At 31.7% G+C, this 27,616-nt stretch overlaps 2 protein-coding genes across 5 annotated transcripts; one reads left to right on the top strand and one right to left on the bottom strand.

Annotated features, from left to right (window-relative positions):
• On the top strand, positions 1 to 5,702 carry LOC129888783 (probable transcription factor KAN2). Of its 2 annotated transcripts, none has more exons than XM_055963789.1 (6): positions 1 to 914; positions 1,333 to 1,409; positions 2,948 to 3,002; positions 3,153 to 3,315; positions 4,086 to 4,146; positions 5,247 to 5,702. In XM_055963789.1, exons 1-6 carry the CDS (start codon positions 308 to 310, stop codon positions 5,373 to 5,375), a joined length of 1,092 nt encoding a protein of 363 aa, XP_055819764.1. In that variant the 5' UTR covers positions 1 to 307; the 3' UTR covers positions 5,376 to 5,702. The 2 variants fall into 2 exon arrangements, with proteins under 2 accessions (XP_055819764.1, XP_055819763.1); XM_055963788.1 differs by having other exon boundaries at positions 4,083 to 4,146.
• Positions 5,703 to 20,126: 14,424 nt separating this feature from the next.
• On the bottom strand, positions 20,127 to 27,172 carry LOC129888782 (lysine-specific demethylase JMJ13-like). 3 transcript variants are annotated; one of them, XR_008766714.1, is made up of 13 exons: positions 26,826 to 27,172; positions 26,595 to 26,686; positions 25,412 to 25,784; positions 24,895 to 25,051; positions 24,598 to 24,817; positions 24,105 to 24,158; positions 23,939 to 24,018; positions 23,584 to 23,861; positions 23,021 to 23,416; positions 22,568 to 22,926; positions 22,188 to 22,460; positions 21,088 to 21,261; positions 20,866 to 20,948 (listed from the first exon to the last, which is right to left on the bottom strand). XR_008766714.1 is itself a non-coding variant. In XM_055963787.1 (12 exons), exons 3-12 carry the CDS (start codon positions 25,770 to 25,772, stop codon positions 20,610 to 20,612), a joined length of 2,517 nt encoding a protein of 838 aa, XP_055819762.1. In that variant the 5' UTR covers positions 25,773 to 25,784; positions 26,595 to 26,691; positions 26,826 to 27,172; the 3' UTR covers positions 20,127 to 20,609. The 3 variants fall into 3 exon arrangements, 2 of the variants coding, with proteins under 2 accessions (XP_055819762.1, XP_055819761.1); XM_055963787.1 differs by lacking the exon at positions 21,088 to 21,261 and having other exon boundaries at positions 20,127 to 20,948; positions 26,595 to 26,691; XM_055963786.1 differs by lacking the exon at positions 21,088 to 21,261 and having other exon boundaries at positions 20,127 to 20,948.
• Between the last annotated feature and the right edge of the window lie 444 nt (positions 27,173 to 27,616).

Genomic DNA, 27,616 nt, shown 5'->3' with positions numbered 1-27,616 from the left:
CCTATTGCCATTTCTTCTTCTTTCTCTCTCTCTCAATCTCAAATCCCAACAATTTTTCCAATTCCCCTTCAATTGTTCAGCATCATCAAAACCCCATTTCAAGATAATCCCAAGATTTTCTCTATTACTACATATCCCTTTTTTCCATCTCAAAAATTAATTCAAATCTTCCTCAAACAAGCTACTAGTCCTCTATTTATAAGCTACTTACAAACACCACATGAGTACTTGTGTTCATAACAATCTGTCTTGTTTTTCAGGTTACTAATTCTATTCGTCGCGCTTATTTTCTTTTTCAAAAAAAAACATGGAGTTATTCCCACCACAACCAGATTTATCCTTACAAATTAGCCCTCCAAATACTACTACTCATCATCAAGAAGAGAATAATATAGATTTAGGGTTTTGGAAAAGAGCTTTGGAATCAAGAGAACCCCATAATATTAATACTAATAACACTTCTTGTTTTGACCTATCTTTATCATCAAATGTACCAAGACCTAGTAGTATAATTAATACTACTACTCATCAAGAACCTAATTATTCTTCTAGCCAATATTTCCAGAACAACACAAATTTCATTAATAACCCTTTTATCCCTCATCATCATCATAATCTTGGTTTGTTTAGACCTATAAGTGGAGTTCCACTTTACAATAATCATCAAAACCCTTCTAATACATTATCTATACAATCTTCTCCTAGTTCTTTTGATAATTATAATATTAACCCTATTTCTTCATCAAATAGCCACTTTCATCACTCCCATAATCATCATCAAAATGGGCTAATGAGATCAAGATTTTTTTCAAGATTTCCAACTAAAAGGAGTATGAGAGCTCCAAGAATGAGATGGACAAGTACCCTTCATGCTCGTTTTGTTCATGCTGTTAAACTCTTGGGTGGACATAAAAGTAGGCTACTTGCTTAACTTTTTCTCTTTTTATGTTCAGTAAATACTTACGCACATCAGATGTTTACGTCAAATCAAATATATGTTTAGTGCGTTGATAGTCACGTTTAGTTGAGTCTAATATGATAATCTGAAAAATAGAATGATTTGATAGGAGCGGTTAAATTGCACACCAACACTATAAAAATTCTATAAATAAAAATGGGATTTAATCCATAGACACCAATATTATTTTTCAGATTACTAATTTCATTTTTTATGAACGATTATTTTCATATAGTTATCGTTTAGATAATTAATTTATTTAATAGTGCAAATTTATTTATATATTATTAGTGCATAAAAATTACACTTACTGACAAAATCTATATTTATGAGCTTAATTAACAATGTTTCATTGTTTTTTTGGGGGAATGTAGGAGCAACACCCAAGTTAGTTCTTGAGCTTATGGATGTGAAAGATCTCACTTTGGCTCATGTTAAATCCCATTTACAGGTAAATTCTTATTAAAAGAGGGTTTTGTCTCTCTCTTTCTTTCATTTGTTGTCATGGGCTCGAGTCGTGGAAAAATAATTTGCTGAGGCGGAAAAAAAGATAGCAAATTTCTACCAAGATAACTGAAAGTTCCTACTGATATTTACATCAGAGTAAACTGTTTACATTACATCCTTTACAGTGCAGCTCTTCCTAGAATTCTACATAAATCCGAAATATTTTGTGCATCGAATTGTTATTTGTTTCTTTCATTTGTCCAAATATGTTTTTTCTTTTTTGAGTTTTCACAAAAGACTATGCTTTGGAATTTCCATAGCATGTGTTTATTCCAATGCTAAATTCAATAGAGTGAGTAAAATTATCTTTTTGGAGTCTTCACAAAAGGCTATGTTTTTCCTTAGTACTATATATACTTTGGACAATAGTAGCATATATCATCAAAAAGGATATAAATTCCCACAAATTTCAAATTCCAATGACTCTTTTTTTATACATTTTCTTTTTTACTTTGTCTCAAATCTTGAGAACTTCTTTTTCTACTTAATAGATCTGATGGTTCTGCAAGCCTATTATATAATACAGTTTTTTTCCATGGGAGAATGAACCATATATATTTTAATTCATATAGTAGCATAGTACTAGTACTAAAAGAAAAAGAAGGAGAGAGAGAGAGAGAAATAGTCTCATTCTTAATGATTCATCAATAATAACACTGCAAAAGTATATGAACTTGTTTGGTTTGAGGGATACTACAACCATAATATATCGTTGTAATCACATAAGTGAGGTATGACGTGAGTGATGTATATGTATACCTTATTCTTATTTTGTGAAAATAGAAAAATTATTTTTGATAAATCCTAAATTTAAGCAAAACATTTCAAAGCAGGTTTGAAAAGAAAATATAGTAAAAAGTTATGTTGAAATAATAGAAAAAAATAGTTGTAACCACAATCTTTTTAATGCTAGCTAAACGTAAAGTAATGACTTTTGTGCAACATCGAAAAGAAAGAATGGGGGTGGGAGGAGAGAGAAAAAAGAACGATAGCAATAACAACAAAATAATATGATAATCAAACCAAAAAGAAAAGTAATCCAAATTATACTAAGAAGAAGAGACATTATGTGTCAAATTCTTTAAAAAACACTTAATATAGACCAAAGAGAGAGTATGTATATATATATATATATATATATATATATATATTAATACAAGTATTTTGTATTTGTAGCCATACTAGACCATATATGTATAATGTTTCTATGTATTACTACATTCAGAGACAATCAAGCTTTTCACTAAAGAAATTCAATAGTTATAGAAATAGATTCCATCACACTTCTATTTCAAGTTAGGAAAGAGTGAATATATGTGGTTACATTTTAAAATTTAACATATATTCATTGACATTTTAATAAACATGTTGTAACTCGTATTTCCCAATAAGTAACTGGTTTCAATATATATATATATATTAATGGCAATTATTTGTAATTATCTTTCAAATGACTTGATAGTGTAAAAAAAATTCTTACAGATGTATCGAACGGTAAAAACAACTGATAAATCAGCAGCAGGAGCCGCTTCTTCAGGTAAAAAATAGTGTATGAATGATTGTTTATTATTATATGGTTTTTTTAAGAGTAAATTAAATAATTAAGTGTATACAATTTGCTTTAATTTTTTTTTTTTGTTTATGAAGAAAAATTGATTCATTTTTTTCCCCTTGTGAACATGTTTAGGCCAATCAGAGGTGTCTGATAATGTGTCATCTGGAGATAATTCTGATGATTTAGTGCTTGAAATTCGAAATTCAAACAAGTCTGAATTATCAATTCAACAAGGAAGACAAAATCTGTATAATCAAGAAAAAGATTATGGTGGTCTTTGGAGTAACTCTTCAAGGTAAACATTTATATATATAAATGTTACTCATTTTGTATAGATTAATGAAGTCCATTGTTGTGTTTGGTCCAACTTTTAGGAAAAAAAGAAGTATTTTTAGTAGTAGCATAAGTTGTATTGATTGTGTCATGTGTAATGTCCATCGATAATGTCTCATTAATGTGAAGTATTTTTTTTAGTAGTAGAATAAGTTATTTTTAGAATCTGAAAAACATTACTTTTTAATTTTCTTTTCTGAGAAACACTTGAATTTTGGCCAAATACAAATGATTGCTGTAAAGAAATTTTTTACGTACGTACAATGTTTTCTGAAAGCTTCTATTATGTAAATTTTTTTTGGCTCTGCCACTACTGATACTAGACTCCCTATACTAGGAAACTTAATGTCAAAGCTAAGAAGATGCCCACATATATATGTAAAAAAAAATACACCAATAAATTTCTGATTTCGTTACTGACTATAGACATTTGAAACTTGACCCCCTACTAGAAAACTTAGTGTCAAAGCTATCACTACTAGTTAGAAGATGGCCCCCATATGTGAAATTCTTTACTTTGGTGCCCAAAGTTGGATAGTATATCATAATAAGAAAATGGAAAGACAAGAAAAGGATAAAAAAAGCATGAGTACTATAAAATAATATGTTACATAGTACTAAAAGATTGGCTTTCTGTTTTCTCAGTTTCACTTTTTTTTCCTTTTTCTGCATGCATGGCCTCCACTGATGATAGAAAAAAATATTCTATCCTTATTTGTGATTATATAGCAGGGAAAGTTGGCAGCTGCATGGGAAACTAGGAGATTATCCAGGAAATTTACCTTCTTTAGAGGTACTATAATATTATTCTAAATTACAAAGTTCCTATGTGCATTTACCATTATGTCTTTGCTTGAGCCTGACGATCCAACATAAATAGTTTTTCTATCTTCACAAGATAGGAATATATATTACCTTCCCTAGATTCCAATTGTGAGATTACATTGCGTAAGTCGTTGTAGATGCTACTTCATGCTTTACTTGAGCCAGGATCCATTAGAAACAATCTTTCCACTGATGTAAGATAGGGATAAGATTGTGTACACACCATCTCTTTTAGACCATGTACACATTTATGAGATTACACGGACTATATTGTTGTAGATGCTACTTCATGCTTATGCAATGTGGATGATTTGCTTATGTTCATATAAAAATATAGAAGATTTGAAAATTACTTGTTAGTTTCAATTTATGTGACCTGATTCATAGTATATATGAGCTAGGGTCAAACCAACTAATTTTCAATGTGAATTCGGAAACTAGCTATGAAATCGTCGCTAGCTATAGTTTGTTGCCATGTCTATAAATTAAAATAGAATTTTTGATAATCCATCCTTAATTTAATCCGATTAGCAACGAATTTTATTGTCTAACCATACAGAAAGTTATAAATCCGAATTTAATTCTATTAGCAACGAATTTTATTGTCTAACCATACAAAAAGTTATAAATCATTAATTCTTGTTTTTTTTTTGTAACAATACATTTATAATATGCCTCTAGTTAGCGGCGGAGTTAGGCAGGGTAAAGGGGGTTCATAATGAATCTCCTCTAGCGGAGAATTACACTGTTTATATATGATTAAAATATTTTTTTTATATATATATATATATAGTAAATATTGAATTTCCTTTAACGTCTTCGTATGCTTACATTTTCATGTTTTAAACCTTCTCTCTGAAGATTCTGGCTCCGCTACTGCCTCTAATATTATTATACATAGATAGGGTAAAACTTTTGGATAGTAGTACATACACAACATCAGTATGTATTCCTCAATCTGTCCTTTAGATTCCTTTGCTTAGCTTTATTTACACACACTTTTCTTATTTCTACTTAATTATTATTCTTCCTTAGTAATATTTAATTATTTTTTTTGTGAAAAAACAGAAAAACATGGAAGCAAAATGCACAAGCAATGAAGGAATATCAACAGAAGTGAGTTCATCAAGCATAACACAAGCAAGTCCAAAGAAGCCTAATTTGGAATTCACTTTAGGAATTCCTAATATTTCATAGTAATAAAAAAAGGCAAAAATATATATTATAGTTTTTGCATGGAACAAAAAAGTAGTACTCATTTTGAAATCATTAGTAAAAAGAAAAAAAAAAGGAAAAAAGTGATGGAAAAGAAGACAAGAAGACAAGATAAAGCAAGAAAAAAAGAAGGGAGGGAAAAAAAAGTGCATTTTCCTTTTTCCACTTATATAATATTCTTGTGATGATTTCCAAATCAAAAATAGTACATTATTAAATTGTTCCTTTTGTTTTTTTCTTGCAAAATTGGAAGAGAAAAAAAAAAGTACTTGATTTTAGTTATTTTTATAGGAGAAATATTAATCACTATATATAAGAGAGTTTTATTTTCCATTTTACTTTTGCTACTCTTATAGTACCTAAAGAAGTAAATTCTCTTTCCCTTGATAATTGTATGAGGCATTTATATTTAACAAAAAAATATATACTACCTCCAATTTATATGTTCGTCTTCTAATTTTGTTTTTCCTGATAAATAGTTTTAAATATATTTTTCTCAAATTATACTTAATATGTTATTGTTGCCTTCTACGATACCCAAATTCCGACCCCGACCAAAAATATCGACTCCTAACGATTTGATATCCAAATTCCGACCCATTTTGACTCTCGATCCCGATTTGGAACCCAAATCCTGACCCCAACCTAAATCTGAACATGAACCTGACCCGACCCGGGTTTGTTGTTGTTGGAGGAGTGACTATTCCTAGGCATAATCAAATGCTTTACACTTTCCCAACAAAGGAAAAGAGAAGGAAAAGATTAGAGGAATTATTAATAAAGCAGCTAAAAGAATGTAGACATAGGAAATGAAAAATAGCAAGAAGAAAAAGACAAGAAAGGAATTAAAGGGTGTTATATGTAGTAGTCCTTTTTATGCTCATTATGTGAGTATCTTTTTCTTCTTTATTCTTTATCAATATCTAGCTCCCCTTTTTTAAATATAAATAATTGTACTTTAATTTTCACAAAGTGACTTTCCAAAATATTCTCACTTTTTTTCCTGAAAAAACCGCCAATTTTTCATATATTACTTGTCCTAAATAAACAATGTAAAGTTTCAAAATTGTGTCAAATTAAATTACTTGAATTTCCCTTTAAATAAATAGTAACATGACAAATCACTTTCTTTCTTCCCTTTTTCTTAAAAAACTTCACTTGAATTTAAAAATCATTATTATCATATATTAACTTAAATTACTATAAGAATTAAATTGATAAACTTTGAATTCTGGATTTTCATCTAAATTTAATAAAGGGTAAAACTTGTTTTTGGACTTTCATCCATGGAAAGGCAAACGTACGTGTAGATTATAATTCACTTTCATTATTATCTCCTTTATATCTATAGTAAAAAGTAAATGTAGGGTTTACAACACTTAGGAATATAAAATAATAATAATAATAATTCTTTTTATTCCATTTGTTTTTTAGGATAGCAAAAAAGCTCCTAATATATACCCCACTTAAAGCAACCTTGACCTTAAGAGGAAAAAATATTAATGATTGATCATAACTCAATTATTGGAGATCTTTAGTTTTATTTATGAAAGTTTGAATACCCTTGTCTATAAATTTTCCCTCTACTCTTAATAAACACACATCGTATATATCATTCCCAAGAACTTTCTAAACGTATGTTTAAGCAAATGTTTGGTCATAAATATTGGAAGTAATTTTTAAAAATTTATCTTTAAATATCTGATTGATCATGAAATTTAATCAATTTTTCTAAAAGAAAATAATTTTTTCAAATTTCAAAAAATAGCTCAAATCAATAGTTGAATTTTTGAGATTTTCATTATAAAATTTCAATTTTTCTTCAAATAAAATATATATTCAAAAATAATTTAAAATTTCAAAATTATAAATTCAAAATTCAAAATATTTAATTTCAACTTTAAAATTTATGACCAACCCTAATTATAGATAAGAGTTTGACTGACACACACAGAGATAGAGAGGAGAAATTTAAGTGTATATATGCAATATAAAGTATGTATATTACAGCAGCTAGTAGTAAAAACATTATAGTAGCTGCAAGAATGTCAAATTATTTAAGCATCATTACACTATCATTTATATACAATTATTATTATTGGTCCATGAACTGTATAATGTCATAATATAGATTAGTATTTCCTCCATCTTAAATTATCTGTTAATCGCGATTTTTTTAATAGTTTTTTCAAGTAATACTTTTTTGTTTTAATTTATTTGTCCTATTTTAATTTAGCACGTAATTTTTAAAAATAAAAATAAAAAAATATTGAATCTTATAATCTTAAATTAAAAATATGTATAATGTACCAAATATTCTTTAATCTTGTAATCTTAAACATGTCACATAGAAGTTGGAATTAAGGAGTTGCCACAAAAGCAAAAGAAACATTCTTTTTTAACATACTAAAAGAAAAAGCACGACAAACAAATCGAAATGGATCGAGTTTTAATTAGGAGTATTTTTTAATTATTTTATCTTTTGTTGGTATTTAAATAATCATAACATATCACCTCATATTCAAGATATTTGTAGTATTGAAAAAAATAATTATAGAGTGAACGAGAAAAAAAATAATTAATTTTATCTTAAAGTTTGAAAATGATAAATATTTGAAATAATTATTTTTTAAAATTATAACAAATAATTTGAGACGGATGAATAATCCTCGGAGTTGACCTTTTTGTATTTTCTTTTTCATAAATAATAATTGTTATTCTTTTTCTCTTTTTTTTTTCAAAATAAAAATACTTTGTTTACTTATAAAGTTAATTTGTTTTCTAGGGAAATACGTAGTTTGTTCTTGAAGTAAATTACTTATAGATTATCAGAACTTATAATTTTAAGCATGTCGTTATACTTGTATGGCTATATATATATATATAAACAAAAAAAACTTTTGAAATTTCTTATCTTAGAGATATCATGACATTTTTATCGCTAAAACACATCTCATTGAGAATAGAATGTGAAGTATAAAATTAATTATTTTTAAATAAATAAATATATCGTGCATTTAAGGGTGTGGTTTAGTACTTGGTCAACTCATGACTTGAGAAGTATAGAGCTACATGTTCAACTTATGGATGAAGCAAAAATCATTATTGGTGATTTTTTTTTTATTTGTTTAAGCTTTGATAAATAAAATTATTTGTAACGATGAAAGGTAATAGTACCTTATAGAAATAGTTAAGATGCACGTGAGCTGCTTTGAGATTTATGATTTTTCAAGTCTTTGTCATGTTAATTCTGTCTCCTATGTTTTTATTAGTGCAAATAATTTAAGTTGACAAATTTGACACCTTTAATCCTCCAGAAAAAAAAGTGATTAATTATGAAGACATTTTTTGACTTTAATGTTCATTGATCAATAATTGCTTCCTAATCTTTAATCAATGGATTCTTATACATATTATCTTTTGTAAATTTAAGCCCTACAACTTTTATTTTGTTACAGTAAAAATTATCAAAGTAAAAAAGAAAAACTAGTAGTAATAAAATAATACTAGTATAATAATAATATTGATAAGGGAGCATATAGTTGCTCTAGATTAGAACTCTGCTCGATTACCGTGAAGAGACATTGCTCGACTATCTACTAATTTTTCTATCCATTTTCTGTGATGCATTAATGAACTTGCGCTTCATATATTCTGGTTTAGTCCTACTCAATCTATTACTTTTACACTCTAGCATTTGTTTTCAAACCTCTAGTATTCGACGTGACTCTGTTGTGTGTCTTGTCGATCAATATTATTTCATCCACAAATAATTTACACCGTGGTACTTCCTCCTTGACATGCCGTGTCAATTTATTTATTACCAAGATAAATAGATATTGCTTGATTCTATCGTACATGGGCTTAATCATCCTACTATGTGTCATAGGTACACTTTTAATCTCCAGACACATTTACATAAAACTTCCCTCGAAATTTTATCAAATGTCTTTTCTGAATCAATAAACATCATATATGTCTCCCCTTTTCTGTCCCTATACTACTCTAATAGCCTCCTTAAAAATAAATAATTCCATTCTTAATCGTCCCGATATGAATCCAAATTAATTCTCAAAAATAAAATTAACCTTTTTATACAGAGTAGGAAGGCTAATCTCAAATTTTCCTCCAAATTAAATCCACAACACAAATGTGTAGTAGTCATATAGGAATAATTAAAAAAGAGCCTTGAATGCTGACCAGAAAAAAACAGCACAGTCCTGATAAAAGACAGAGATGAAACTGTATTTTGATTAATTAATAATAAGTAATTAAGAAGTATGGTCTCTATCACATACCAGCTTCTCTTAATAATTTTTTTATCAAAGAAATTAATTTGTTCAAGTATACTTTTTTTTGGAATAAAATAAAACATTAGACAATCATTTTATCATTACAAAATTTTAGATTGTGATTTAATATTTTTCATAAGACTTTTGGTTTGTTTGAAAATATCTTTAGATTATGACTTATAAGATTCATAAATGCAAAAGAAAAAAAAAGGATGTAAAGTAATTATTTTATATATTATATAAATTGTTTAAGATAAAAATCGAATTTAGACTAAAGTTATTAAGTTCTGTCTAAATCCGTACCAACAATTCTATACCTATTCCTTCCGATGTATGATATTTATTTTAAAGATTAACATGGATACTCGTAATATAAAATTCATTACAAAAACAAGCATTCTTTCTCGAGATATTTTTTATTAAGAATTTAAACTCGAATTTTTTGACTAAGTGTGAAAGATTTTATTATCATAATTTATTTATTTTTTGTTTTCGATATCTACGTTGGAGCTCAACTAAATCTGAATTTGTGTCGAAAAATCTTACATTGGGGAGGGGGGAGGGGGCATGAGGATAAAATGTTTCCTAACAAAAATGATCGGTGAAGCGCTTTTTAAAAACAAATGACTTTATAGCCACAAAAACTCAAGACTTCTAATTAAAAATAAAATAATACTTACTACTCTATCAAAATTCATATCGGCCTTTTATCAACCATGATTTTTGTTAATGGTCCTATATTCTGTACATGCAAATGAATAAAATGCATGAATAAGTCTGAGAAACAGTGAAGGGGTGCAGGGCAGTTGAAGGTGGGTGGATGGGGGGGAATGAGTAGGTTTGGTGAAAAGTGGTCAGAAAGATGTCAATCATAGAGCAATGGATTGGAAAATCATTAAATGATGCTTGGTCCCTTCTCTTAAATCAAGTGAGATATATATTGAGACAGTTATTACTATTGTTAACTAAATCATTACAAACAATGTGTACTTAAAAGTTTTTAATTATAATATTTATGTATAACAAGAAAATAAATGATAGGTGATTTATCAATGTGATACTTATAATATTCTGATATCTTATTTATGAACTACGATTCGCTCATTTGATAAGATTGTATAAGAATCAGAGAAAGTTTAATAATTTTTCACAATTTGTAGGTTTCATATTTATGAGAATAGTTACAACTTAAAAAATTCAAATTTCATATTTAAACAAAAATTTCAACTAATCTCAAATTATACGTCGTATTTTGTTTACATACTCTTTAAAAATACATTACCTTATTAGTAGGCGCATTAGCGCACTATAATTTCTTGTGCTCTGATTTCTGTTATTATCTATTACTTTCTGTTATTATCTATTACTTTCTGTATTTTGATTACTCTATTTTATCCTTGTCGTTCTCGTTATTTGCTTTCTCATATTTGTCTTATCTAACCTTTTTTATGCTTTTATTGAGCTGAGGGTCTTTCGAAAACAGCCGTCCTACCTTGGTAGGAGTCCGGTCTGCGTACATTTTACCCTCCCCAGACCCCACGTTGTGGAATTTCACTGGGTGGTTATTGTTGTTGTTGTTGCTCTTTAAAAAAACATTAAGTAAGAAGGCATTTTGACTATTTTATCCCTATTTATTTCATAAGATATAATTTCTCTTAATTAAATAGTTCTACTTATGTGTCATCTCTCCATAATTAAAGTGTTTATAGTCTTCAAAAATAATAACTATTACAGATAAAAAATTTTAAAAATAATTAACTTAGTTTTGAACTTTTAAAATGTCAAATAATTTGAGACAATAATTTTTTAAAAACACGACAAATAATTTGAGACGAAAAGGAGTAAATTGACCATTCCTTTTTATTCAGACTATTCTGAGCAATAATGTGGACATGTGTTAGCGTGGATTGTATACATGAGCATGAATTATTATAAGGGAAAACGGGCAAATATATTGTTCAATTTTACCATTTAAAGTAGATATATTTATCGATAAACAAATGTTATACATATATCTTGTTGTTTATCAAATGGAGCATAGATACCCCCGCCTATCTAACAAATGAGGTATATTTACCTTTTTTACGATATGATTAAAGGATAATTGGGATTAATTGATCGAAAGATTAAGGTATCAACTAGCGATGTATCATGAAAATGACTTACGTATCAAATTGCGATGTATAAGCATCATTCTTATGTGTCAAAAGAGGGATTTTTGAAATTTTTACAAATGATAAAGAATAACTGAAAATATAGAAATATAAGGTGTGTAATTTGGTAATTTTTCCTAAAAAATATTAGTCAACTCATTTAAAAGATAAAAATTTAAAACTAGCTACTTGGATGATGAATCATGTAATTAAATGATAAATTTAATACATTGAACTCATGTACATAAGTGGTATCAAATGGTCATTTATGCAAATGACCCAAATGTTAAACTTATCTACATTATAGTATTTATTTAAGGACGATTAGGAAAACCTAAATAGACTTTATCTAAATTCTATAGTGAAAAAACTCAATTATAATTTGTCCCTACTTTTTCTTAAATTATCCGATTTCTCTGTTTTTTCCCAGATTTATGATACATTAGTAGTACGTCTGATACATCACATTTTGATACATAATAATTAATGTTGTTGATTTTTTTATGGAAAGGTAACATAAATCAAGTTAAGTTTCCTTCTTTCAGTCAATTACTTAGCTAAATAAGGAAATTAACTCATACAAAGCGTAACAGTTATGAGGGACTTGAAAAATTCAAAAAACAGAGCATAGAATTATTGGCAAAATGGCGGCGGAGTGACTGTCTCGCCGATGGAAGACGATAAAGAGGAATCCTATTTAATTTTCCCTTGCGGTGCTTGAATATATAGCTGAATGGAGAACAAAAGCTCCTGCTTAATGCTTATCTCTGTTGTGGATTCACATTTAATGAGTGTTGGGTCACATTTTCTGAAATTCAAAAAACAGAGCATAGGATCGTACTGAACTTCAATCCAAAATTTAAAATTCATCAAGCAATTCGAGATGATTGTTGTATTAGCTTTCAACTGATTTATGGTTGATACATAACATCTCGTATAACATGTATCTGATGCTTACATAAGCAGTAAAGCTTGATACATGTATCGGATTCTCATGTTATCAGATTCTTATGTATCTGATACATAAGTAGTAAAGCTTGATACATATATCGGATTCTCATGTTATCAGATTCTTATGTATCAAATTCTCATTTTAGCAGAAGTAGTAAAGCTGTTATGTATCAGATTCTCATGTATCTGATACATAAGCAGTAAAGCTTGATATATGTATCAGATTCTCATGTTATCAGAAGCAGTAAAATTGCTTATATATCAGATACATAAGTAGTAAATCTTGATACATGTATCAGATTCTCATGTTATCAAAGCAGTAATGCTGCTTATGTATCAGTTGCTTATGTATCAGATACATAAGCAGTAAAGCTTGATACATGTATCAGATTCTCATGTTATCAAAAGCAGTAATGCTGCTTATGTATCGGTTGCTTATGTATCAGATACATAAGCAGTAAAGCTTGATACATGTATCAGATTCTCATATTATCAAAAGCAGTAAAGATACTTATGTATCTGATATAAGCAGTAAAGCTTGATACATGAAGATTGTTGTATTAGTTTTCAACTGAATTGTAGTTGATACATAACATCTCGTATTGATATAAGTTGTAAATATATCAGAAGCAGTAAAGTTTGATACATGAGAATCTGATACATAAACTTTTATCTTATATTTGAGTTTGATATATTGATAACTGATACATGACTATTTGACAGATTTATGGTTGATACATTGAAGATTGTTGTATTTGCTTTCAACTGATTTATGATTGATACATAACATCTCATATTGATATAAGTTGTAAATGATACATGACCATTTAACAGAGTTAGGGTTGATACATAAGCATTGTTATAATGCACCACATATTAGAAAGGTTATGTATCATGAATAAAAATTGATATTCATTTACACTTAATATGTACAATACACCATAATTTCAAAATTCCCCAGAGATATGTAACAGATACAAAGAATTATGATACGAACAACGAAATTTATATTCAACAACATCTGCTAAATTGTTGAATAGCCAAAAAAATATTTATTGATGGTGCAAAAATAAAATTGTACATTCTACTACTACAAAATTTTAAAAAAAGCTACTCGACGTCCATCGATTCTCCTTGGCCAGGATGACGTACTTCAGTCCCTGCATTGACAGAGTAAATAATTAAATACAACTTGAACTTGATATATTGTACATTTGATATGATACATTAGAATAGATGATACAAAAGTGACCTTATGAATCAGATGCATGGCTAATCTCAAAGAGTGGGAAGGGATCTTTTTGATGACATACTTCAATCCCTGAATTGACAGAATAAATGAATTAGACCAAAATACCACCTGATACATTACATAATTTGCTTCTGGCAACAGAATATAATATGACACGTTAGAGTAGCAGATACATATCGAACTTATGTATCAAGTACATGACAAATCTAGATACATAGTGAACTTATATATATTGATATGAGACACTAAGTTTTGATTGCTTATACATACAAAAAAAAGTTGCGTGTAATGAAAATTAAAAGACCTTTTGTATCAGGAACAACATAGAAGGCATAAATTGATGGATCCTAATCAACGCAAAATCAGTAAAAGGTTATGTATCATAATTAATACATAATGTATCTTGAAAATCATAAAAAGCTGAAGACTTTATGTATCATGTACATAATAGTAAAACCCATAATAGAACCTTATGTGTCATCATATGAAAAGTCTATCAATACTTAAAATACAAGAAAAGAAATCTGATACATATAGTCTATATAAAATATGGTTAAAAATTTTTGATACATTTTGTCTAATGCATTTGAATAACTCATACCTTTGGAAGATTAGGGCGTGTTGTAACACCTTCGATTTTCGCTCTACTTTTGAGGTGATTTTTGAACTGTAGACTTCTAATTTGCTATTGAGATTTCAATTTTGCATGTAAAGCATCTGTAACTAATGGGTCATTGCAATGTTTGGATCTAATCTTTTTATACCCTTTATCAGAAGAATCAGAACTCGGTGAAGCAAGAATTTCCAACACTAAAAGATGGAACGGAATCCATATGTATCAGTGAATAGAAGAGTAAAAACAACAAAAAATTATAGTTGAAATAAACGAAAGATCGATAGAGATGGAATTGAAGTGAGATGACAGAGAAGGAAGAAATTGAATTACCTTAAGTAGAAGCTTGAAATTTAGAAAATAATGGACTGAAAATTCAAAACATAAACCGCTATAGTTGTGGCTTGAAAATAGGCGTGAATTTAGGATAGTTGGGAGAACCGAAATGGAATGTATCGGTGAGTTGGAGAGAGTGTTAAAGAAAAAAGAATTTTTGAGATTTTTACAAATGGTAGAGAATAATAGTAAATATAGTAATATAAAGTGTGTAGTTAAGTAATTTACCCAAACCTACCTAAAAATTGGAATTTAATGTGCCAAAGCCCACAATTTGGATGAACGGATAACCTTAAAAATTGGAAAATTTAATTAGACAAATATTTATATTATATTTATTAAATCTCCATATACTATAAAAAAATAGTTACATATACTTTAAACTAATTACATAATCACTCATCTCTCCTCCTTTTTCTTTCTCCCTCTCTCCCCCTCACTCTCTCTTTATTCCTCTCGCTTTCTCCCCTCTTTCTGCTCTCTCCCCCTTGGTTTCTCTCCCTCTTTTTCTACTCTCTCTCCCCCACTTTTGCTCTATGCACAAATACACATATAAATATACAAATGATCATAAATGTTAAGAAAATGACATGGATCATACCGAAACTACACATACTGTTCCTCCATATACTTACGGAGGGTCTCGTAAAGATTTTGCAAAAACAATGACAGAAAGCTATATCACAAAAATATTCATGGGCGTTAACAAACACGAAAAACATAGAAAATCACCTAATTTCTGTAATTTCTGTTGAGTAACCCCTTAAAAATGTTAAGAACATTGCGTAGATCATGCCGATACTACACGTACTGTTCCCACAGTTCATTATGGAGCTGTAAAGGTTTTGCAAAAAAAATAACCGAAAGCCATATTATAAAAAAAAAATTATGGGCTAATACACACGAAAAACTGAGAAAATTATCTAATTCCTATTGAGTGACTCTTAAATGCTAAAAAATAGCATGGATAATGCCGAGGCTACACATACTGTTCCCCTAAGTACTTAAAGAGGGTCCCATAAAGGTTTAACAAAAAAATGACAGAAAGTCATATTATCAAAATATTTATGGGCTAACACATACGAAAAACTAAAAAAATTACCAATTTTTTGTTGAGTGACTCCTAAATGCTAAAAATATGGTATGGATCATGCCGAAGTTATCCGTATTGTACCCCTATTTACTTATGGAAGGTCCTAGAAAGGTTTTGCAAAACTATTTGACCGAAAGCCATATCACCAAAATATTTGTGGCCTAACATACATGAAAAATTAAAAAAATCCCCTAATTTCTATTTAGTGGCCACTAAAAAGATGGTGTGGATCATGTCGAGGCTACATATATTGTTCCCCAGGTACTTACGTAGAATCTCGTAAAGGAATTTCAAAAAAATTGATCGAAAGTCATATCTCAAAAATATTCATTATCTAACACACACGAAAAATTGAGAAAATCGCCTAACTCCTATTAAATGACCAATAGATGCTAAAAATATGACATGGATAATGTCGATCCTAGACTTACTGTTCCCCCAAATCATTATAGAGGGTCCTGTAAGATTTTGCAAAATAATTGACCGAAAGTCATATCACCAAAAAATTCAAAGGCTAAAACATTCGGAAAACCAAGAAAATTGCCTAATTCCTGTTGAAAGACCCCTAAATATTAAGAAAATTGTGTGGATCATGCCGAGAATACACGTACTTTTTCCTAGGTACTTACTGAGGGATTCGTAAAGGTTTTGCAAAAAAAAGATCGAAAACCATATCACAAAAATATTCATGGGCATTAACACACACAAAAACTTAGAAAATCGCCTAATTTTTGTTGAGTGACCTCTAAATGCTAAAAAAATTGCGTGGATATGCCGAGACAACACGTATTGTTCCCAAAATTTGCTATGGAAGGTGCTGTAAAGGTTTTGTAAAAACAATCGATAGCCATATCACCAAAAAATTCATGTGCTACACACATGAAAAACTGAGAAAACTGTCCGAATCCTATTGAGTGACCCCGAAATGCTAAAAAAATCGTGTGGATAATGCCGAGGCTAGACGTTCTCTTCCCTAGATACTTATGGAGGTTCCTATAAATGTTTTACAAGCAAATTAACAGAAAGTCATATCACAAAAATACTCATGAGCTAATACACATGAAAAATAAAGAAAAATCACCTAAGTTTTGTTGAGTGACACCTAAATGCTACACGTACTGTACCCCAGTTACTTATTGAAGGTCCCATAAAGGTTATGCAAAAAAATAATTAAAAATCATATCATCAAAATATTCATGAAATAACACAAAAAAATTGAGAAAATCGTCTAATCTTGTTTAGTGGCTCCTAAATGCTAAAAATATAGTATAGATCATGCCGTTGATACATGTACTGTTTCTCCAAGTACTTACGTAGGGCTCAGTAAAAGTTTTTCAAAAAAATTGACCTGAAACTATATCACCAAAATATTAATGGACTAGCACACACGAAAAACTGAAAAAAAAATGCTTAATTCTTGTTGAGTGACCCTCAATGCAACAAATGTATCATGGATAGTACTAATGATACCCGTACTGCTCCTCTGGTTACTTACGGAGGGTCTCGTAAAGATTTCAGAAGAAAATTAACTAGAAGTCCTATCACCAACATATTCATAGGCTAACAAACATAAAAAAATGAAAAAATTGCCTAATTTAGCTTGATTGGCCCCTAAATGCTACAAATATACCGTGTATCATTTTGAGACTACACGTACTTATCCCTCGGGTACGTACGAGGATCCCATAAAGGTTTCGAATAAAACTTGAACGGAAGTCATACCACCAAAATATTCATAGGCTAACATACGAAAAATGAAAAAATTGCTTTCCGCTTAAGTGGCCTCTAAATGCTATAATTATGTCGTGGATTGTGCCGAGGATATAAGAACTTCTCCCCCGATATTTATGGAGGATCACGGAAAGATTTCAAAAAAGTGACCGAAAGTTATACCACCAAAATATTAATGGGCTAACACATATGAAAGATGAGAAAATCGCCTAGTTCCAATTGAGTGGCCCCTAAATGCTATAATATTTCGTGGATCGTGCCAAGGCTACACATACTGCTCCCCAGGGTACTTACATAGAGTCCCGTAAAGGTTTCAAAAAGATTGATCAAAATTCTTACTACTATGAAAAATGAGAAAATCATCTATTTTTGCTTGAGTGGCCCCTGAATGTTATAAATATGACGTGTATCATTCTGAGGCTATACATACTTAACCCCCGGGTACTTACGAAGGGTCCCATAAAATTTTCAAAAAAAATTGATCGAAAGTCATACCACCAAAATATATACGGGCTAACACACATGAAAAATAAAAAAATTGCCAAATTCCGCTTAAGTGGACCCTAAATATTATAAATATGTCGTGAATTGTGACGAAGCTGGCGAACAACCTGGCGAACAATACCTATAGCCTTTACATGATTCATGCCACCTTTTTAGCATTTAGCGGTTATAAATAAGAATTAAGTGATTTTCATATTTTTCGTGTATATTACTATGATTTTTGTGAATATGCTTGCTTGACATATTTTTTCTCAAAATTGTATAGGTCCATTTGTAACGACCTGAAAAACTATACCTGTAATATTTACATGATCCACACCACTTTTTTTTTAACATTTAGGGGCTAAAATATATGAATTAGGGGATTTTTTTAGTTTTTGTTCATATGGCAATCTGACACATTTTTGCCAAAAACTTTATAGGACCATGTGTGATAACATAGGGAACTATACCTACAGAGTCTACATGATCTACGTTATTTTTTTAGAGTTTAAGGGTCACAAAACAAGAACTAGGCAATTTCTCTATTTTTCATTTGTATTTGTCAATGAATTTTTATGGATATGATTGCCCGACACATTTTTGCCAAAATGGATAAAATTGGTATAAAAGAGGCACATTCATTGGATTAATATTTTTTGGGGGATGTAGGTGGTCAAGGTAGGGGTGAGAGTGGGTAGGGTAAGAAAAAAAATCATTTTTTTCTAAAAAACAATAATTATTTTTTTGGGTAGGTGGTGGTGGTAGGGGTGGGGTTGCGTGGGTGGGATGATAAAAACAATTTAAAAAATAAAGAATTTTTTTAAAAAAAATAATATTTTTTACATTGTTTTGGTGGTAGGGGTGGGGCCATGGGGCGGCTTAGGGTGGGGGTGGCCAGGTAGGGAGTAGTAAATAATAAATTTAAATTTAAAAAAAAATGTTGAGGGGTGGAGGTGGGGCGAGGGTGGGCTGGTAGGGCATTGGGGCCGGGTTAGGGGTGAAGGTGATAAAAAAATATTTTACTTTAAAAGATAAATTTAAAAAGTTTTAATTATATTTTTGTGGGAGTGGGAGTTGAGAGCGGGGGGTTTTCAAACTTTTAACAGGATCCCTACTATAATATGGGTATCTATATTTACCCATATTATTCATTGGGTAATTTGTTTTTACTCGTTTAAAATATGAGTCAAGTCAAGTATTTATTCATTTTTGTTTAGCTCGTTTCGATCGGCTGATATTCGACTCGATCCGCTCATTTCTCATTCGTAGTTAATATGTAGAAATTGAAGTGAATACAGTCGTGGAGATAAAAATTTGATTCTTCTGAGTACGAATATATATGCGAGAATTCGGCTAAAAATATTTCCATATAAAAAAAATAGAGTTACAAAAATATGCCTAAATTATGGGTGGACTATTTGGAAGGAAAGGAATGCACAAATTTTTGAGAGCAAGTTCAAATATGTGACTATTATTAAGTACATATGCATCTCTTTACTGTTTATTGTTAAGTTCGAATCATAAATCATTCATTTTATGTCTCGAATTTCTCTACCGATTTTGGTCAAGTACCCAAAATCATTTGATCGTATTCAGTATAGATCCTACTCCCAGATCCTATCGACACTGATACGACACGGAAAGTGAAGATTCCGCACAACTTAGCATGAAAGTACCAAGTGAAGATCAGTTCTCGGAGAATTTAGGAACCTAAACTAATCTTGAAGCAACTGCAATGTCTTAAGAAATGGCAAAATGTTTATATGAGGTCAGGAGAAACAAATTTCTTTGTATCTATTCGGGTAGTCTCAAAGCCAAAAAGACTCTTAGCTACAAAAAGAATAATTACCCCATTGACAAGAAGATAGTAGATGTCACATTTATCTCAGAGGCCTAACCTGATATTGGACATTGGACCTCACAAGAATCGACCAATTTGTTAATAACAAAATGTACATGAGTGAAGTACCTAACCCGAATCTACTATCTGTTCGTGGCAAAGGAAAGAGACCTTTATCAGCTTTTCCACTAAGTATTGCTACCACCTGGCAGCACAAATATCAGTTAACTCTGCCCACAAGGCAGAGAGACGTTCTCCTGCCAAAGACGAGAACATCCTGGCCCCGAGAACCATAAGAATCATTAGCGCTCCGTTTGCCTCATTTTGAAGCCTGCACATAGAATGTACATCCTGAATCTATGTTTTGGTTAACAGTTGCATTGCTGCTCCCCCTAAATATTTAGCGTTTCATCCTTTTGTTAGATCCCCGTTGGAGAAAATGGGTGTTAGTAAAGTTGGATTTTATGAGCTATTCAGTTCTTCCTCCAAACTTAAAAACTGAAGGACCTTGACTTTCAGCCTCTTTGGTCCTATCTCTAGGAGGTGGTTCCCCAACAGTCTTACCCAACTCATACCCGAACTTTTCATCTCTTTTATGCTCATTTTGCTTTCTAGATTCTTCTTCATTAGCCCTTTTCTTAAACTTAATAGAGATGGGAACCGTACCACCTCTGGCTGGCTTGTCTTTCTTAGAATGGCTTGAATTAGCATTGGAACTATGAGTTGCATCTTCAGCCACAGAACGGTCAGATGCATATGATGGCTCAAACCGTCCTTCAACTTGATGTTTCCTTAATCGTTTGTAACCCTGAAAAAGTAAATGCCAAGAATACTTCAGAAGCTTAGTAGAATTTCACACCAAAAACAAGAAATGTCCACACTGCAGCAAAAAAAAAGAAGAGGTGAATGCAACTATTTTTTTTTGTTTCCCTCCCGGTGTCCGGTACCAGCATTGGAGCCCGACTGAATCGGATTCGCCGGAAAGTCCCATATTGGGGGGTAAAGCACTCCCTAACAAAGGTGACTCCGTAGCTAGGAGGACTCTAACTCGAGACCTCTTGTTAAGAATGAAGGAGTGCTTGTCACTCCACCACAATCCTTAGCATGGATGCAACTTTTAACTGGTCAATGAAACAGAAATACAACAGCATTTGAAGATTAGGAATCTAAAATTTTATTTTAATACATGAAGTTAAGGTCCATACTATCCAGTTAAGCAAAGCAATTTGTTTCACTTTCTTGTTAACCTGTCAAGAAAAAGTCATAAACTACCAATAATCCACCTGGATTGACACGGTGTACCTAGCAAAAAACTATGTGAGCAAGCTCCTAATTTAGCTCCAAATTTGGTAACAAAAGTCAAAAAGTTCTTACAACCATAAGGAAACTGATTGTATAGAGCAAAGTAGCAAAATTTCAATATTGGGATTGAATGCAAAATTGAAGCAAAAGGCAGGGTGCAATGCAACGCTTAATCTATAGTTAACACAACATACCTATAACCTACGTACTCAGCTCTGGTTTCGTGATTTCTTGAAAACAATACGGTAACAATTTGCATCTCTAAGATTAGCAATTTGACTTGTCATCCGTTTGTTCTACTACTCGAAGCAACTTTTGTATCTTCTTTTTTATCAGTAGCAACTTTTATATCTATTCAACTCAAACTAAAGAATAATATGATTCAAAAAATATTTTAGAAGTAAATCATATTTTAAGCACTTCCAATTCTCTACAACTTCAGAATGATTATTCTTTTGACCGTCTAACTATTAGGTTACATAGCAAATTATGAACTCATTCCCCTCAAGAATTGAAGAAGTATATATATATGTTATGTAGTTACAAGGCTAATTTATGCAAAACACGAAAGGGGAGAATATGAATGAAGGCAGATGGTACACATTGAAAAGCCAAATAGAAACCAACAAGTATTTATTTGTCACCTTAAACCCCTTGTCATAGAACTGTTTGACTAGAAACTTTCATTTGAAAACAGAAAAAGAGCAAAAGATTGCACCAAACTATGACCCCAGTATCCACATACCTGGTGCTCAACATTATCTGGTATTGAATCATGTCTACTTCCATGTTCTGCTCTACAACGTCGCTTCACTCTGAAAATCTCCGTATCGGACTCATCATTGTCTTGGTCAGAAAGAGTTCTAACATCTGAAACATGAGCTACTTTTTCATGTACTTTTAAATAGTCAGTACTAGGTGAACAAGCTGATCTTTCACCTCTACACCTAGAAGTGTCTCTAAAAGACTTCACAGATACGGCGTTTCCTACTTGTGAGTTATAAGCATTTTCCTGTACCTGCAGTGCAAGCAATAAGCTTGATATCAAATAAAGCATCTCCATTTCTGCATGACAGAAGTCAAAACAGTTCTACAAGTATAATAACCTGGACGAAGATAACCTACATTAATACTAGTGGGGAGGCAGTCTTTCCGCTCCATTGGCAAACCAGTATTGGGCACAAGTTCAATACTAGACGCAGAAGCATTGGAAGCTTGCTCATGAAATGTTTGTTCTACCCAGTCCTCAGATTTTACTGTCCATTCATAATTTATTTCACAATATGGAACATATCCTTCCTCTTCAGCTTGCGGAAGCATGTTCAAGAGGAGAGCAAAGTCACCACCTTCTTTATAACGCCCAACATCATGCAAAACATTGTCATCCAGCTCAAACTTTCTAGCTGCAGTTTCAAAGTCCAAAATATCTTCCCTTAAGCAAAGGGTTATACTGCTGCCACAAGGAAAATGAAGTGACCTAGGATCTGATGAAGAAACCATTATACCAATTCATCAGCTCTTAAGAGTGTTGCCAGTATAATTAATAAATAAAGACAGCGAAAAGGTTTCAAAACATACCATGGCGAAGGCATGCTGCATGTGAATAGCAGCTGCAGTTCAGATATGCTACATAACAGTCACGCTTGCATATGCTGCAAAGAATAGTGCCGTGTGAAAATGATGATATACCAGAAAATGCTTTTAATCTCATGAGGCACCAACGAGCACGATGCTGAAACTGCATCAAATTTATAAAAGAAACTTTGATGCTATGGTGGGTGATCAAGTCTGCAGAGGAATAAGCTGGATAGTCAAGTTCCAAATCCGTACGTAAAAGCATTGCTTCTTTGCAGAGAAGTTCCTCATTAGGAAGAAGAGGCACCCTGTTCAGGAGTGCATAACGGCGGCTAGCAATTGAACCAATTGGAAACCAATCACCAGTTGCAAAGTTCACAGCCTCACCACAGTTAAAACCTACAGATTAGGGAAAAAGAGTTCACTAACGCTAATTGTCAACTAAGATGAAATCCCAAGATTATAAAATACATCAAGATGCCAAAATTAGAGGAGTGCTGGAGAGCTATGTCAGACTTGCACGCATCCTTAGACTCTTAAGTCTAGAAGAAACTATAGAGGCTTACCATGGCTGAATCCAGCATGATATGCTCTTGGAAAAGTTACTATAAATTCACCAGGCTTTTGAACAGCTTTATAGACAGGAACATCATGTTCTGATAAAATGTTAGGAGGAAACAATGTAGTCTTCTGCAAAAGCACATCAAAAGCTCCATCCTCTCCATCGGCGGTTAAGATATCATTGTTATAGACATGCTCTCGGACAACCTTTTCAAAGTCGAGTGCTGCATGACCTGGAATACCATACCAGGTTTTTGCTGCCCCACAATGATGATAATTGATGCTATACATGCAAACGAAAAAATGATTGGTCTCCAAATTAACCGAACTAGCATGTACATTTCGAATTAAAGAACACACCTATACAAATAGTGATCTTCGACATGCCAGGCAAACATACTAAATAGCATTCCAATGTACAACATCGGTTCAGTAACTCCCTATAAGATACATAAATTAAAAAGTCAAACATCATCAGGTTGGATCAAAATTTCAATAAGAAAGGTGCAAAAACTAATCTGTTTACCGGGATTGCTTTTTCGAGTAGTCGAAGTATTGATTTAGGTAGGCAAGAAAATCTCTGAAACCAAAAATAGAGGGTTTATTAGAACAAAGATGGAAAACAAAAAGACAATTAGCACCGTTATACTACATCTAATGTTGACAGGAGTCAGGAGAAGCTGATGCATGGAAAATTCTGAGAGAAATTTTTTTACTTTGTCATTCGTGTGGTAGGGTCAGAAAGGCAGAAAAAAATAGATAAACCAGAAGAACAGAGGAAAAGAGTAAACGAGAATGTTGAGGGAAAATACTATCACACAACACTGACAAGGTTAGCACTGACAAGGTTAGCACTGACAAAATGTTTCAAAATACATGAGTTCTGTACCAATAAATATGCACACTAGATGCAAGGCACAATGACTCACTTTATACTGACAATAGAACATATCCCTGAAAACAAAGAAACTCCATATCGGAATAGCACAATAAAAAGAAACTTGTTATGAAATCTACACCTTCATATTCCATTTGCATTTTCCAAGTTCATCATTGGGAGAAGATGAAAATGCACTACCATCAACATCACATGCATATTCAACACTCTCAGTCTTTCCACAAGCTATTTCATGCCAAAATTCTTTTTCCATATATGTAGGAGGAAGGCATCCAGCACTACAATACCTACGAGCATAAACCTTGTTCGCCATTTTCTCAAAATCACGAAATGTGTAGCTTCTGGAAAAACATACTTTTTTTCTCAAAAGCTGACAAATAATCAATTAAGTGAATACCAATTATGATGAAGAACTAACCTCCCGCTCATGAAAAAAGTGACCTTGTCATCTGTATCCCATTCAGCTAGACGAAGTGGCTGTACCCTTGTTGTAAATTTAAAACCAACCTTCTCTTTCATCAAAACTGCTCCAGCCGGAACAGAAGCCATGATTGGGGAAACAATCTTGCATATACCTGTTACATTTCAAACATAGTATAAACTCTTATCAAACAAATGAAGCTAACAGAACCAACAACTATACATAGACAAGAACATAGTCCAGAAAAAGCAAGAAGCAATTACAATATGTTTTTGACAATAGATAGGACAACTTTGAGCTTCCAAAATATAAATGGACAGAGCCCTACAGATAAGGCCAACGACTCTAGATAGCAAGTACATCAATCTTTTAACAGTCAGGGTCCATAACAGGAACATATTCAATCAGCACTAGCACATAAATTCTACCTGAAAGCTAATTGAATCATGTTTGCAAGGAAGACATAAGAAAGGATGTTGACTTATTTGACACAGAACTTTAATATAGACCATACCATGTTTAGAAGCTTCAGGAGTTATCTTCTGGAGATAAACTAAAGGATCCTCAAACTCCTCTTTACTTGGATAATACACTGGACATTCTGGAATTTTACCAGTCCATTCAAGATCAGATGTATCAAACTTCGCAACCTTGTTCTTTGGGAAAACATCTCTTTCGTTTAAAGAAGTCCCGGACCCTGAATGCATATCAGCATTAACACTAATTCTTACACCACATGAAGCTGAAGATCTTAGGGCATCTCCTCCACTTCTACTCATCGTATTGCTGACATAAGTCAAATCATTCATAGATTCTGCTTTCTTTCGTTGAAGCCTTTTTCGCTTCAAAAACTCCAACATAGCTTCCCTCGACATGCTATCAGCAACCTTTAGATGAAACATTCAAGAAAAGGTCACAAATCCATAGTCCAAGTTCACATACTTCATTTACATTTTTTCTTTTATAAATTAGGACAAGCACAAAAAATTGTTTCACGGTTCAAATATGGAAAAAGTTTATTTATATATAGCAATACCAGAAAGTACCACCTAAACATGTGATTCAGTACAATATATAATCACAAAAATACTGCACAAGATTTAAAGTTAAGACTTCGAGTTTTCATAAGAAACCACAGAGAAAATGGGAGATCGGTTTTATGGCCCATTACAAATGCTATTTTAGTTATATAGATAGATCTTCCAACAGGAGATCATTATAGGCAGGAGCAGAGCTATCGCTTCGCAACATAACCCATTAATTTTGGCTCAAACCATGTATTTGTGTTAAAAAATTCACTTAATATTATGTGTAAATAATTTATCAAGAGCCCAGTAAACTGCATTTTTCTAAAATCCAGAACTTATGAACTCAAAAATCCAAGCCCCACCTTTGTTTATAGGTTCATTATCTTCTATTCGAATTGCAATGGGTAACTAGAGATCATATCCTCCTGAGAAAACTACTACTACTACTATGCAGCAAACCAAACTAGTTAGTGTCAGCTATATGAATCTGCAGTATCTGTTCTGCTCTATTTGAACTGTTTCATTCCTATACTAACAATTAGAAAACCTAAAAATTTTCAACCAAAAAAAAAATATAGGAATTTTTTTTTCTATAGAATACTTACGATCCAAACTTCAAGAGTAAAGAACAAAATCACATTCACCATAATCAAAATAGGAAAAACTTACACGAAACGTCACTCTTCTAAATATAAACTGTACAGTCAACTGTTCTCATAGCATCGCATTCCGAAGCTCTACTCCACTCCGGCGGTCTTCTCCTACACTTCACCGGAAAATCAAAATCAGAAACAGAAACAAAGATGAGAAAAAGAAGAAGAGAGAGACCGTCAGCCAAGACCTAGAACACGATTTACAGCACAATAAGCCATAAACACAGCATTAGTTTAGCTACATTACCTTGAGACTGCACAAACCGAGCCAAACCCAGAGATCAGAACGGTTTCACCGCTCGAGCGATCGAACTACGCGCAGGAACAAGGTACACTACCATAAACCAAAGGATAATAGAGAATCTATGATACTTTATATTCTCTGGCGACAAAATACACGGGCGAACAATCAATTTTCCGGCAACACGAAAAACGTTTACCGACGAATCCGGATGATCTAACCACGCGCGGAAATAACGGACACTATTCAAAAGCGAGGTAACAGAGAAACTGTACTCGTGCAACTTCTCCGGCGACAGTTCACCGGCGAACAAAGCAGTTCTCCGGCGGGAAAAGAAGAGAGAGAAAGGGAATAACTTTAGAAAAACGAAAAAAGAGAAAAAGTATGGATAATTTAGACCGTTATATATAACACAAAAAGGAAAAGGAAATAAATAATAAATAAAATAAATCGATCAAATAGGGAAATAAATAATACAATTTTAATTGTTTAGTTGTAAATAAAAAAAAAACAAGAAGAGTGAAGGAAAGTGGTTGATAAGTTGGTTCAACCAAATGCCTGCCGGCCCTCGAAAATAATCGTAGTCTCTTTTTTCTCAATCGGTATTTGAATTTGTGTTTAATTAATTAAAATTTACAGTCAAAAATTATAATTTAGGATAACCGCTTCTATCAAGAGTGGTTAGTTTCGAATATAGGAAAAGACATAATACAGAAATGTACTTTTTAATTTGATTTCAAATGATATTTATGCCTTTTATAAAATTGAACAAATAGGTATTTGTATAGCATTATGCT

The sequence above is a fragment of the Solanum dulcamara genome, chromosome 5 (assembly GCF_947179165.1).
Source record: "Solanum dulcamara chromosome 5, daSolDulc1.2, whole genome shotgun sequence".
Taxonomy (NCBI): Eukaryota; Viridiplantae; Streptophyta; class Magnoliopsida; order Solanales; family Solanaceae; genus Solanum; species Solanum dulcamara.
Note: the sequence above shows the minus strand (reverse complement) of the source record. Positions and strands in the feature narration are given on the sequence as shown.